Here is a 14,293-nt window from a genome sequence, read left to right as displayed (position 1 = left end):
TGTATGCAATATATTTAAACTAAAAACACAACAGAACAAAAACACTTCACCCGTTACTCTCACCTCCATGCCCCACCTCTGACAACCACCAATCTCTTTTCTGTATCTATGTGCTTGCTTTGTTTATTTATTAGCGTTGCACATATAAGAGAGATCATAGAGTATTCATCTCCCTCTATCTGATTGATTATAGATTCATTGATACTTGTGTATGACTTTTAAAGGATACATTATGTATTAATTATGGCCCTGAGAAAAACACCTCTGTCATAATAGAAATACTATTACTATCTCTATCCACAGAACAATTCTCCTTAGAAAAGGGACTGAATTGGGGCACCTGGGTGGCTCAGTCACTTAAGCGTCCAACTTTGGCTCAGGTCATGATCTCATGGTTTGTGAGTCTGAGCCCTGTATCAGGCTTTCTGCTCTCAGCAAAGAGCCAGCTTCAGATCCTCTCCCTCTCTCTCTGCCCCTCCCCTGCACGCACTTTCTCTCCCTATCAAAAATAAATAAACATTGGGGCACCTGGGTGGCTCAGTGGGTTAAGTGTCTGACTTCGGCTGGGGTCATGATCTCGCGGTCTGTGAGTTCAAGCCCTGCATCAGGCTCTGTGCTGACAGCTAGAGCCTGGAGCCTGCTTCAGATTCTGTGTCTCCCTCTCTCTCTGCCCCTCTTCCGCTCACACTCTGTCTCTCTCTCTCAAAAATAAATAAACATTAAAAAAATTTTTAAATAAATAAATAAACACTAATAAGCAACTAAGTTACCAACCACAAGAAGTCAGAGTGCCTTTAACATAGAAAATAATCTGCTGTTTACCCATTCCTTATCCTCTCAATTTCTATTCTTGCCAAGCGCTTGTTTTCACACTTTAGTTGCTCCAGCACTAAAAACATTGGGCTAAAGAAAATATGCTCCCACTGCCATGAAGTCAGTTAATGTAAACAACAACAATAATAATGGTAAATGTGTCTGTTTATGTGTATATATTGATTCTTGATCAATATCTTTCCTCCCTGATCAGACTGGTCATTTCCTTTACTATACCATATAAACTCATACTGGTACATGTTTCTATTATTTTACTTATCATACTATAGGACATGCTCTTAAATGTCTATCTCCCACATTAGACTGTCTCCATGAGGATAAGGCCTATACCTTATTCATCTCTGACTTTAACATATATGGCAAATAGTAGGTATTCAATAAAGTTAATCTACTTCTTTGTTTACAATGGAAGTATAGTTAAATTACAGAGGAAATAACAACAATAAAATCTGTAGAGTAGGGCCCTTCTGCGCTCCAAAACATTAGTTCACAGCCATGGGAAAAAAGGATAGTCCACAACCAAGTCTTTAACCAAAAACCAGAGTATGTAACTTCAGTGCTAAACACTGACAGGTGAAAAGTCCATGTGGTAACTAAGGGATTTTTATGCTCTATCTTGTTGAGGCAATTCAGTCTAGCTCCTTTATCTCTGTGGCCACTGATCTTAAAACACATGTCTTGTACATACTAGACACAATTAAATATCATTAAAGGAGGTGGATGTTTTGTTTTAAACACAATTATTTGCTGTGTGTTTTTTCAAACCGCTTTACTGAAGTATGGTTGACATATGAAAAGCTATTCATATTTAACATCTATAACTCGATGAATTTGAGGATCAGTATACACCTGTGGAACCATTACCACCATTGAATCCAGAGACATACTCATCACCTCCCAAAGTTTGCTCTTATCACTTTTATTATGTGTGTTGTAAGAACACTTAACCTAGGTTCTATATTCCTACCAAATTTTAAGTATATAACAACTGATGATAAGCACTGTGAAGAGTAGTAAGCCTCTAGAACTTGATTATCTTGCGTAAGTGAAACTTTGTACTCTTTGACAATCACCTCCCCATTTTCTCCTTCCCCGGCTCTGGCAACCACCATTCTGCTCCCTGCTTCTATGAGTTTGACTATTTTAGATTCTCTGTATAAGCAAAAAGAATTGTTTGATAGGTAAACCTAGCTGCCAAAGTGTTTAACCTTGATGACGTTAGTGTAGATGGACAGATTGAGGCAAAGGCCCAACTGGAACGGGTTCAAGAAAAAAGAGAAGGAGGGGAATTAGAAAAGGCATAGATCGCTCTTTCAAAGAGTTTTTCAGCAAAAGGAAGACAAAAAAGCATGAAGTATTATGTGGGATGAGGGTAATATGGCAAAAACTCAGGACTACCTTATTATTTATCCAGCCAAAAAAAATTAAATAACCTAGGTACAATAATTTATCTTACTTTTACCTCAAGATTCTCACTTATGAAACAAGGATTATTACATTCAATCCTCCTTTGAGGAGGTCGTACTCATGAATAAGTCATACACTATAAACAAATACTGTATATAAATATTGTTCCCCTTTAGCACCAAACAATAATAGTGTGTTTGGTACTGATGAGGAGAAGGACAGTGAAGAACTCTATTCAACACCTACCACATCTTACCTGTTCAGCACTTTATTCAAAAGTTTCCATACTCTAGTTACCTGCCATGACTGATTCTGATTCTCCTAACAAATCTGTCTGATGGAGAAGAGGCAGACAGTTTCCCTTAACAGACTTAGAAATAAAGATATAGGCCAACTAACTGATATGCCCAGGATCACTCGATTCATTCAATTCACCAATTCAATTCAACCCATGTTTACTGTACTTACACTATATTACATGCAGTTCAATGTGTCAGGTGCTTTTGTACATGCGCTATATAGATTAGTGAATAAAACAGAAAAGATCTCTGACCTCTTGGGGCTGACATTCAGGGACAGGGGTGAAGAGCTAGGCTATAAGCAATAAAAAGTAGAGAAGGGTGAAGATATGGGAGTACGGAGAGCAAAGCAGGGAAGCAGGTTCCAGATGTAACAGCGTGCCCAGGGTATGCCTCATTCAGAAAACAGATTTGACAAAGACTCAAAGAAGATGGGGGTATTACCATTATCTAGAAGAACAACATTCTAAGCAGAAAAAATAACCAGAACAGAAGCCTTTAGGAAAGAGGAGTTTGTGTATTCAGAGTTAGGAAGCCAATTTGCCTAAAGCCAAATGAGAAAGGGGAAGAGTCTGTGAACAACACATCACAGAAGCCTGAGTTATATAAATACTTTAAACAATGACTAAGTAGCATGAAGAAGTCACTGCAAGATTTTGAGTAGAGAAATGATAGACTCTTTTTTTTAAGATTTTATTTTTTTAATTTTTAAAAAATGTTGGCTTATTTTTAAGTGTGGGAAAGAGACAGAGACAGAGCATGAGCAGGGGAGGGCAGAGAGAGAGGGAGAGACAAAATCCAAAGCAGGCTCCAGGCTCTGAGCTGTCAGCACAGAGCCGGACGCAGGGTTCGAGCTCTCAAAGTCCAAGATCATGACCTGAGCAGAAGTTGGATGCTTAATGGACTAAGCCATGCAGGCGCCCCTTAAGATTCTATTTTCATGTAATGTCTACACCCACGTGAGGCTGGAACTTACAACCATGAGATCAAGAGTCGCACATTCTACTGACTGAGCCACCCAGGGGCCCCTGACATCTGTTTTAAAATATCAATGGTAGCTGTATTGGGAATAGTCAACAAAGCTGCAAGGACAAAAGCAGAGAGATCAGTTGGAGGCTATTACATTAAAAAAGATGAGAAATACTTAATTATATCCATGGGTGACATCAGTGGAGATGGGAAGAAACAGTTAAGACACTAATTTTGAAGGTACAGCCAACAGGATTTACTAAATGATTAAAGGCAGAGTCCAAGAGAAAGAGTTCAGAATGATGCCCAAGTTTGGGGCCTAAGCAACTGAAAAGATAGAGTTGCCATCAACTGAGATAAGGAACAGATTTTGGGTGGGAGGATCAGGAGTTCAGTCTTGGAAATGTTCACTTTGAGATGCCTATTACACATAGAAGTAGAGATATCTAGTAGGCAGTTGGATATAAAAATCTGCAGTTCGGAAGGAAGGTCTTAGTTAAATGCCAAGAAACTGAATGACATCATCAAAAAAGTAAGTGTAGGGGCACCTGGGTGGCTCAGTCAGTTAACTGTCCAACTTCGGCACAGGGCATGATTTTATGGTTTGTGAGTTCAAGCCCCGTGTCAGGCTCTCTGCTGACAGCTCAGAGCCTGGAGCCTGCTTGGGATTCTGTGTCTCCTTCTCTCTCTCCCCCTCCCTCACTCACACTCTGTCTCTCTTTGTCTCTCAAAAATGAATAAACGTTTAAAAAAAAAAAACATAAGCATAGATAATGAAGAGAAGATCAAGCACTATACCTTGGGCACTCCAGGTCAGGGAAGAGATGAGAAACTAGCAAAGGAGACAGAAGGAGCAAGCAATAAGAAGAAAACCAAGAGAGAGTGAGGAGGTATCCTCGAAGCCAAGTGAAACAAATATATGACAGCGGGGCAGGGGTGGGGGCTGTGAGATGAGGGATATCATCAGCTTTATCAACAGAAGCTAAAAAGACACATGAAGACTGACAACTGATCACTGAACTAAATAACTCAGCAATTACTGATGACTTTGATGAGAAGACTATGGGTGGAGAGGCTGAAACAAAGGCCAAACTGGAATGGGTACAAGAAAGAATAAGAGAGGAATTTTAAAAAGTATAGATAATTCTTTCAACGAGGTTTCCAGCAAAAGCAAGACAATAAAAGTAGGCAGTAGTTTGGAAGTAGGGGGTAATATGGCAAGAGTAATTAGCTGTTGTTTTTGTTTTTTTAGGAAGTGAGAAACAATGAAAAGTATATTCTGATAAAAATGATCCAACACAGAGTGAAAATTTGCTGATGTAAGACAAGAAGGATAGAATAACTAGAGCGATATCCCAGAGTAGGTGAGACAGGATGGAATCAGACCCAGTGTGCCAGTAAAGAGGTTCCATTTAGAAAAGACAATGGATAGTTCATCTGTGGTATCTTAATCTTGTTTCAGCCTCTCTAACAGAATACCATAGATTGGGTGGCTTATAAGCAACAGAAATGTATTTCTCATAGTTCTGGAGGCTGGGAAGTCCAAGATTAAGGTGCTGGTAAATTCAATGTCTAATGAGAACCTGCCTTCTGGTTCATCGATGGTACCTCTTCACTGTGTCCTCACATGGTAGAAAGAGTAAAGGAGTTCTTTGGGGTCACTTTATAAGAGCACTAACTTCAATCATGAAGGCTCCACCTCCTAATACCCTCACACTGGGCATTAGATTTCAACATATGAATTTTGAGAAAACACAAACATTTAGTCCATACATAGCATATAATAGTTAGCCAAGCAAGCAGAATATGTAGGGGTGTACATCCTGGTGGGTGGGTAGATGGGGTAGGGGGAGTCTGTGGAAGTTGTTTTCTTATTCCTTCAATTATCTTGGTAGGGTAAGAAGGAAGCTCATGAACTAAAAGGGAGTACAGAGGAGGAGATTTGAGAGTTTGAGAAGATGGGAGAAAGTGTTAAAGTGGTGGTCTAGGAGAGCAAAAGTGTGAATGAACTTGGAAGAGACAGTGTGATTGCCAGGCAGCATGACAGGTCCACCTGAGGCTCATGATGATGAAATCAAAGTGGGATCGATCGGCAAAGTTATAGGTTTTGTTCCATCTATACAAAGTCACATGGACATGAGCACATAGTAGGTGGAGAGCTGAATTTGAACAAGGTTGGGTTTTACAAGAAAGGGAGAGATGTACAATGCATGAACATAATTATGAACCAGGGTATTTAAATGGGGTAAGAAAAGGGGTATGAAAGGTAAGGGATCAACATACTGGAGGTATTGGTAGGGTCAAGAATTGTTGAGGTAGCGATTTTAGAGGGAGTGAGTTGGAAAGACAGGCAGTAGTGGTCAGGAAGTGTTATGTTGACGATAGAGATTATGGGGAGAATGCAGTTTCAGTAATGATAATGTCCAGGGAAGAGTTTCTCACCCTTGGCACTGCTGACATTTTGGACTTTGTTCTGGGGTCCATCCTGTGCATTATAGTATGTTTAGCAATTTCCATGGCCTCTACCCACTAGATGCCATAGAGCAGCCCCCCACTGGTGACAATCAAAAATATCTCCAGATGTTGCAAAATCATCCTGAGTTGAGAACCACTAGTCTAGGGTATGGCCAAACAGCTGAGTGGTTGAGATCACTGGAGGAGAGGCCAAGGAACAGAAGTATTGAAAGAACTCAAAGAATCACCTATGAGTACACTGCAACTGCCAAGAATTAAGACAGGAGTAGTACTAGAAAGAGTGACAGAGGGCAGGAGCCACATGAAGTAGATGTCGGTAGATGATGACAATTAGGTGTGGGTGACAAAATCTGATGAAAAAGCTCAAAGCTGACAAAGCTATAATTCTTCACCACTATGGTAAGGCTGGTACTAGAACTCAGGCTCCTTTCCTAGAGCTTTTTTAAATGTCTAGAAGGTGGGCAGACTTCTCCACATGATTTCATACTCAATTAAATTAGACTCACAGAGTCAAAAATAGGGGTCGGTCAAAAACAATTGGCACTATTTCTGACTGCCATACATAACAAACAGATGAAGGCACATATTTTTGGCTGAAGACCATCCTAAAAATAGGGCATAACATCTTGATTTTTAGAAACCTCTCAATTTTCTTTCTGGCCCTTAAAAGTATTGTACTGCTTTGATTAGGAAAGAAACATCTTTTATTAAATAATTGCATTTATGTGTTTATTACTGAGAAACCATAACTAACACTTTCTTTAGATAACCAGTCACCTTTACCTTCACATAGTCTAACTGAGGACAAAAAGATTTTAATATGAAATGAACCAACTGCAATGTTCTCCAACTGTGTGTCACCTGCTCCTCTCACTGCCACCTGGAAAGACAGCATCTCACCAGATTGCAAGCAGATTTAGAGCAAATGCCGATTTTCATCCCCACCTCTTAAAAGCATATTCACAATGGAAGTGCCTACTGAAATTAATAGAGGGATCCCTTTTATAGGAGAAATAGCTTCAAGATGACAAAATCAAATTGTATAACTTATTAAATTCTCCCAAATGCACTGTCTCATTGCAATAATTAAGTCTTCAGGCCACAAGGAAGGTATACTCATTGAACCTCCACAAGCTCATCTGCAGAATTCAATCTTTCCATGGTTATAGTGAATTTAAATTTTATAATGCATAAATGTGAAGCAGAAAAGATGGTGTCAAGGAAACACATGATGCTTTCATGCAAGTCTCACTCAACTTTACAGATTACCAAATCTAATATTTAAAGCTTACATAAAACAAGGGTAAAATCCTCTCATTTTCAAGTGTCCAAATAGAACGTTGTTAGAGTTTAATTGTGATGTAATTATTAGACTTTTACATACTGCTTTTATGATGACTAAGGTATTGTCATATATCAATCCTAAACGAGATGCTTTCCTATCAGGAAGACACAAGATCTTCAGAATAAAAACCAGGATTTAAATGTCAGCTTTGCCACATTTCGCTGTTATGTTACTTAATCTATCTGGTTTCATTTATTATCTGTTAAATGAGGATAATACTAACTTGGCAGTTACTATAAAGAAAAAATTCCCCACAGTGTGAACAGCATAGTTCTGACACATACTAGGTCCTCAATAAGTGAATCACAGTCCTCCTATTGTATTGTTAATTAAAACCAAACAAGCCTCAGAGAATGGACACAGGATCTCTCTTCTCAAAAGATCAACAAAACATTATCATTTTGTTATTATAGGTCATAAAGTCAGGCTTATAGCTATTTTAGTCTTTATTTATAATACAAATGAACAAAAAGCGCTCCTGCCTACCTTCCAAACTTTCTTGTTCATCCGAAGTATAAGCATCCATCTGACTTTGTTCCCGTAAGAAACGAATAACTGCATAAACTAAGTGCTTGATAGATGACATTTTAAAAGCTTAAATGCTTTTCCTTGATAAGAAAAAGGAAAACACTGATCTAAGTTATTTTAAAGAATTAGGAAAGTTATAAATAACAAGGGTTATAAATTACATCAAAAGTAAAAAGCAAAAACAAACCTGCATTACCTTCATTCTTCTTTTAAAAGTCAGGAGAACACAAAGTATTGTTATGATAATATATCACATATTTTGATTTATACCCAGTAGTATTAGATTATGTTAAAACTTGCAAAAGTAGAATTTTTCTCAAAACATGTACCACACAAGCTTAGACACTAACTCACTGGATCTTTTTTTTTTTTAATTATTTAACATTTATTTTTTGAGAGACAGAGACAGAGTGTGAGCAGTGGAGGGGCAGAGAGAGAGAGAGAGAGAGAGAGAGAGTCACTGACTACCTCACTGTATTTTTTTTTAATGTTTATTTATTTTTTAAGAGACAGAGTGTGAGCGGTGAAGGGCAGAGAAAGAGAGGGAGTCACAGAATCCAAAACAGGCTCCAGGCTCCGAACTGCAGGCTCTGAGCTGTCAGCACAGAGCCCGATGGGGGGCTGGAACCCTCGAACTGTGGGCTCATGACCTCAGCAGAAGTCAGAGGCTTAACCGACTGAGCCACCCATGCGCCCCATTACCTCATTATATCTTAACAGTATATATGGTACAGATACGGATAAGGACAGGGGTACAGATACAGAAGTAGAAATCCCCAAAAGGCCTCAGTACTATGTTGAGGGAGGTTTCATACTGCTGACTCAGATGCTCATCTACATAAGCATCTTCGTCTATTTCATGAGATATTTTTTTAATGTATGCATAATTTACACTGCACCAACTTTTTTAGGCTGAGACTGTTACTTGAGGAGGAAGTATATTAATGAAAGGGTGTTCAACTATTGAGTGTCATTCTTAATAAAAATAGCATTTCTATTTAATCTAGATATGTCGGAAAATCATTGCCTAAATCGATGGATACTACACACCGACCAGTGCTCTCTGCAGTAGCTGGGCTCTCGTGGACAAGCTGGAAGCTCCCGGTCATGTTCATTCACATGGAATACTATCGCATCCAAACAGTGGCGCAGGGCCAGCCGGCATTAATGGCTTATTTCCACTAAATCGCATCATCCATCTGTTCTCCAGGTTCCCTAATCCAAAGCCAGGGTGTGGTACCCGCCGCCAGGATGTTTATTATTTCTAGGCTTATTCTAAAGGCAAGCCCAGTCTTTAGGCCATGGGGTTGCAAGTATTAAATAAGGCCCCAGGGCAGAAGGTGAAAAAAGAATGGGGAGTGAAGAAGGTGAGGAGGGGAAACGAAGATAGCCAGTCTCCTCCCGTCTTCTCCCCCTTCTTCTCCCCATAACACATCGACCTCCTACCTCCCTTGGGTACCCGGGCCTCGCTTCGGCCCAGACGGGGTTTGATGCGGGTGCGCGGTGCAGGCCCCACCTGGGGCGGCAGGAGACGCACCCATCCCAGACAGAAGCCCCTTACCAGGCAAGAGGACGCGAGATGGTGGCAGCGGGCCCACGGGCGTCCGTAAACCGGTCCGCCCGCTCGCTGGTCCTCTGAGCTTCAGCCTGGCTCCCGATCGTAGTAGTGCCAGCGGTCGCCAAAACTTCCGCTGCTCTGGGGCCGCCGCCGCCCCTCAGCCCACCCGGCTATGCGCTTTGCTCCCGGCCAGTGGGTCTCGCCAGAACCGCCCCCGGGGCGGTGCCAGGAGCGCGGGGCGGGGCGCAGGCCGGGGGGGCGGGGCCCAAGTGGGCGCCGGCGTGGTGCTGCCGCACGTGGGAGGGCGCGGGCAGGGCTGTTGCCTCCTCCGCTAGGCCGCCTCTTGGCTCCCGGGCGCCCCGCCTCCCTCAACCCCAAACCGGAGGACAACGCGCCCGCCGCCGCCGCCGCCACCGCCTCTCGGCGCTCCCATGATCGCCCAGTGCCTTTCGGCTGTGCGAGGCCTCCACAGGTATCTCGGTGTGCGGGTTAACCTTGACTGTGGGCCGGGAGTGGTTTTCCGTCCTGTCAGTGCCAAGTGCCTGTGCTCGGGCTTTCCCAAGCGCACCCCACTGACGCTCCTAGGCCTCTCCCTCCCAGCGGCCCGCATGCTCTGCCCTGAGGGACACCTGGCGCGGGGGAACTTGGGGCCACCTTTCCCTCCTCCGCTCTCTTGGGAAGGCATCCATTCCCCTTTGTTTGGGACTGCCTCAGCTGCAGTCAGCGAGACTGGTCACAGGCCCGGCCCAAAATGAATGCAGAAGGATGGTTCGGATAAGAAAATCGTTTGACTTCCGCCCCGCCCCCCCATCCAGAACTGCAGACCTCTTATTGAAAGTGCCGGCAGCTGTAGACTCAGGAATAGGGATTCTAATTTGCCCCTCATGCACATCATTAGCATACAAATCGTTTAACGTCCTTGCAAGATGAAACCGCTATGGTTTTGCGGCTTTTCTCCGTCCATGCTTTCTAATTTCCTTTTTATTTACCTCTTCCCCATAAAACATTCGGCCTCTTGCTGGGGCAAATTGACTTGGCCCAAAATGGAGGAAATTATTGCTTGGACACGGTTTGGGGCAGCCTCAGCTGCTGTTTTGGATTGCTTCCTAGCTCCCAAGCCACACCCCTCTGCAACAGACCAGTAGCAAGATGGTGAGAGAATTAAATTCTTTGCTTGGATGCGCTAGATGGAGTGGTTTTCAGAAACAATGCCTCTACCACTCCCATTCCCGAAGACAGCCTTGAACTGTACATCCTAATGAAGATCCAACAGAAAAAAGGAAATGTGTCTTTCTTGCTAGATACTTATAAAACTACTTTGGGAAATGTTAAGCATTCAACCTTTTTAACAGTTTTCTATTGTACATGGTCACTCATCCGTGAGGAGCTTTATGTTGCTCAGTCTTAGACTTATGGTGCGTCCAAGGGACAGTAGTAATTATAAAGAGTTAATGTGATGGTTTTGGCCATATTTCACGCTGTCCTTTTAGTCTGCAGGCTGCAAGTGATAACAACTTCAAATGCAGCTATACCAACCAGTGAAGATAAATAATGCAGGTGTAAGAAGAGAGAATAAATATCGTGTAAGATACCAATTCTCAAACTTTTCAGCCCCAAGACCTCTTTACCTTACAAAAATCATTGAGGACCTAAGAGCTTCTGTTTATGTGGGTTGTACTAGATCTATCCATATTAACCATATTAGAAATGAAAACTAGGGAATTGTAAAGTATTTATTAGTTTATTTATAAAACAATAATGAACTCATTACATGCACAAATAACATTTCATAACTATTTTCCAAAACTCCTCCAAAAACATGAGTAAGAAGAGTGGAATTGTGGGGTTTTTTTTCCTTTTCTTCAGCTTTTTTTTTATTGTTGTAAAATATACATAACTTAACATTTGACATTTTAATCATTTTTAAGTGCAAGATTCAGTGGCATTAAGAACTTAAACATTGTTGTGCAACCATTACCATTATCTGTCTCCAGATCTTTTTCATCATCCTAAAGTGAAACTCTGTACCCATTAAACAATAACTCCTCATTCTCTTCTTTCCCATCCCTGGTAACCACTGTTCTTTCTGTCTATGAATTTTACTTTTTTAGGTACCTCATACAAGTAGAATCATAAAGTATTTGTGACTGGCTTATTTGAGTTAGCATAATGTTTTTAAGTTTCATCCATGTACTTAGGTCAGAATTTCCTTCCTTTTTAAAGCTGAATAATATTCCATTGTCTGGATATATGACATTTGTTTGTCATCTGTCCATGGACATTTGGGTTGTTTCCACCTTTTGTCTATGTGTGACTTAATAGAAAATAGCTGAATTCTTACATCTGCTTCTGCATTTGATATGTTACACTGTTTTGGTTTAAGATGAAAAAAATTCCACCTCCCATTCATATATATTTGGAAAAACTACTTTTCTTTTTAAATTTATTTATTTTTTGAGAGAGACAGAGACAAAGTGAGCAGGGGAGGGGCAGGGAGAGAAGGAAAGAAAATCCCAAGCAGTCCCCTCACTGTCATGGGGCTTGAACCCATGAACCGTGAGATCATGACCTGAGCTGAAACCAAGAGTCACACACTTAAATGCCTGAGCCACCCAGGCACCCCTAGGACTACTTTTTAAAAGTAATCATGGATATGCTTTATATCATACCAAAGTTTGATATGTGGTAGTGTTTTAAAGATTAGTTTCAATGCAGAATATGAAACTACCCACGTACTTTTCTTACTCTATCATATTAAAATCCATGTGTCTATCTTAGATTTTAAACGGATCTTTTACCCATGATTTTCAAATACCAAACATTGGTTACTTGGAAAATAGCAGTTCACTCTGTTAAACAGATCTTCCTAATGTTGATACATTACGTTTTACAATATCAAATCATATTCCCTAATATCATCATCCATCTCATCATAAATGTCTTGAAGTATTAGGGAACTAGCAAGCTCACAATGCCAGATACACTTTTTCAAAATTCTAATTTTCATTTTAAAGCTGACATTTTATCACTGCTAACAAATACTGTCAGTTCCTTGAAGTGACAGGCTCATTTTGTTACATTTTTTGAGAGAATTTCTGCAGCAGAAATGCTGTATGCATACATTGCCACACATACACATTCAGTGATTGAGATTTAATAAAATTAAACATTTTACTATTTCATGAAAGTGAAATTGACATTAATTTTTAGCATGAGTGAGTGGTCGTAAAGAGTATAATGACTGCTAAGACATTTTGGTGCCACTGCCTTGATTTGTTCTAAGGTGCCAATGATTTTATCTACCATTGCTTCTTACCATCAGTACAAATGTTGACCAAGTGAACAAAGTAAATAATATCATAGTATTATCATGAAATACTTTTTTTTTTTAATGTTTATTTATTTTTGGGACAGAGAGAGACAGAGCATGAACGGGGGAGGGGCAGAGAGAGAGGGAGACACAGAATCGGAAACAGGCTCCAGGCTCTGAGCCATCAGCCCAGAGCCTGACGCGGGGCTCGAACTCCCGGACCGCGAGATCGTGACCTGGCTGAAGTCGGACGCTTAACCGACTGCGCCACCCAGGCGCCCCTATCATGAAATACTTTTAACCTCACAGATGACTTGAAATGGTCTCAAGGACCCCTCTCCATATTCCCATCCCCAAGGATTGCAAACCACATTTTGAGAACCACTGGTCTGTGTTACTCAGATTTTTTTTTTTTTTTTTCTGAGAGACGTGTGAGAGCAGGGGAGGGGGGCAGAGAGAGAGGGAAAGAGAGAATCCCAAGTGGGCTCCACACAGAGCCCATTGAGAAGCTTGAACCCATGAACCATGAGATCATGACCTGAGCTGAAACCAAGAGCCAGATGCTTAACCTACTGAGCCACCCAAGTGCCCCTTGTTACTCAGATTCTTTGTTTATGTGTGGAAGAAAATAAATATATAGAAAGCCATGCAATTATTATCTTGTTAGAAGCTGGTAATCAGGGGTACCTGGGTGGCTTAGTTGGTTAAGTGTCGACTCTTGATCTTGGCTCAGGTTATGATCTCACAGTTTGTGAGTTCAAGCCCCACATTGGGCTCTCTGCTGACAGTGCAGAGCCTGCTTGGATTCTCTCTCTCTCCTTCTCTTTGTCTGCCCCTCCCCTGCTCGTGCACTCTCCTCTCTCTCTCTCTCTCTGTCTGTCTCTCTCAATAAATAAACTTTAAAAAAAAGCTGGTGATCAACTATAGCAACTATTTTATTACTTAACAGCATAATATTACAGTTAATCAACATATACAGTAGTAGTAGTCATTAAATTACAGCATTTGTGAGTGAGTTAATCACAATATCTTTGTTTCAAACTGTATCCTCCAAAAAACAGTCGATACTAGGCAACATGGAAGGCCTCTGTGTTCTCTTGATATATTTTTCCTAATTTCTTCCGACACTTGGGAGTTCATTTTAGTGTTTTAAAGTGACCAGGTTTTGGGGCTCCTGGGTGGCGCAGTCGGTTAAGCGTCCGACTTCAGCCAGGTCACGATCTCGCGGTCCGGGAGTTCGAGCCCCGCGTCGGGCTCTGGGCTGATGGCTCAGAGCCTGGAGCCTGTTTCCGATTCTGTGTCTCCCTCTCTCTCTGCCCCTCCCCCGTTCATGCTCTGTCTCTCTCTGTCCCAAAAATAAATAAACGTTGAAAAAAAAAATTTTTTTTAAGTGACCAGGTTTTTATTTACTGACTTAAGATTCTTCTTGTGTTTTCCTGTTGGCAGAGCTGCTATATATCCCCTTCCAAAACCATTTGAGCAGCCCATATCATTGATGGATTACTAGGCTAACTTCTTGGGAATGAGGGGACTGAGAATCTGAAGACATTATGCTTGCTGTTGAGATA

At 41.3% G+C, this 14,293-nt stretch overlaps 2 protein-coding genes across 3 annotated transcripts in view; one reads left to right on the top strand and one right to left on the bottom strand.

The window, feature by feature from the left end:
• The window catches only part of SGTB (small glutamine rich tetratricopeptide repeat co-chaperone beta), a 48,262-nt gene extending 38,635 nt beyond the window's left edge, over positions 1-9,627 (bottom strand). Inside the window, exons 1-2 of one of the 2 annotated variants that reach the window (XM_040451992.1) lie at positions 9,419-9,627; positions 7,816-7,937 (exon numbers count right to left, since the gene is read on the bottom strand). In XM_040451992.1, the coding sequence (XP_040307926.1) occupies positions 7,816-7,915 (100 nt within the window). In that variant the 5' untranslated portion in view covers positions 7,916-7,937; positions 9,419-9,627. The remainder of the gene's footprint in view (positions 1-7,815; positions 7,938-9,418) is intronic. The other variant, XM_040451990.1, reaches the window with a different exon arrangement.
• An 83-nt stretch (positions 9,628-9,710) lies between these two features.
• NLN (neurolysin) overlaps positions 9,711-14,293 on the top strand; it is a 109,789-nt gene continuing 105,206 nt past the window's right edge. Inside the window, exon 1 of the mRNA XM_040451918.1 lies at positions 9,711-9,887. Coding sequence (XP_040307852.1) covers positions 9,847-9,887 — 41 coding nt within the window. The 5' untranslated portion in view covers positions 9,711-9,846. The remainder of the gene's footprint in view (positions 9,888-14,293) is intronic.

The sequence above is a fragment of the Herpailurus yagouaroundi genome, unplaced genomic scaffold, assembly GCF_014898765.1.
Source record: "Herpailurus yagouaroundi ecotype Mexico unplaced genomic scaffold, PumYag 29, whole genome shotgun sequence".
Taxonomy (NCBI): domain Eukaryota; kingdom Metazoa; phylum Chordata; class Mammalia; order Carnivora; family Felidae; genus Herpailurus; species Herpailurus yagouaroundi.
Note: the sequence above shows the minus strand (reverse complement) of the source record. Positions and strands in the feature narration are given on the sequence as shown.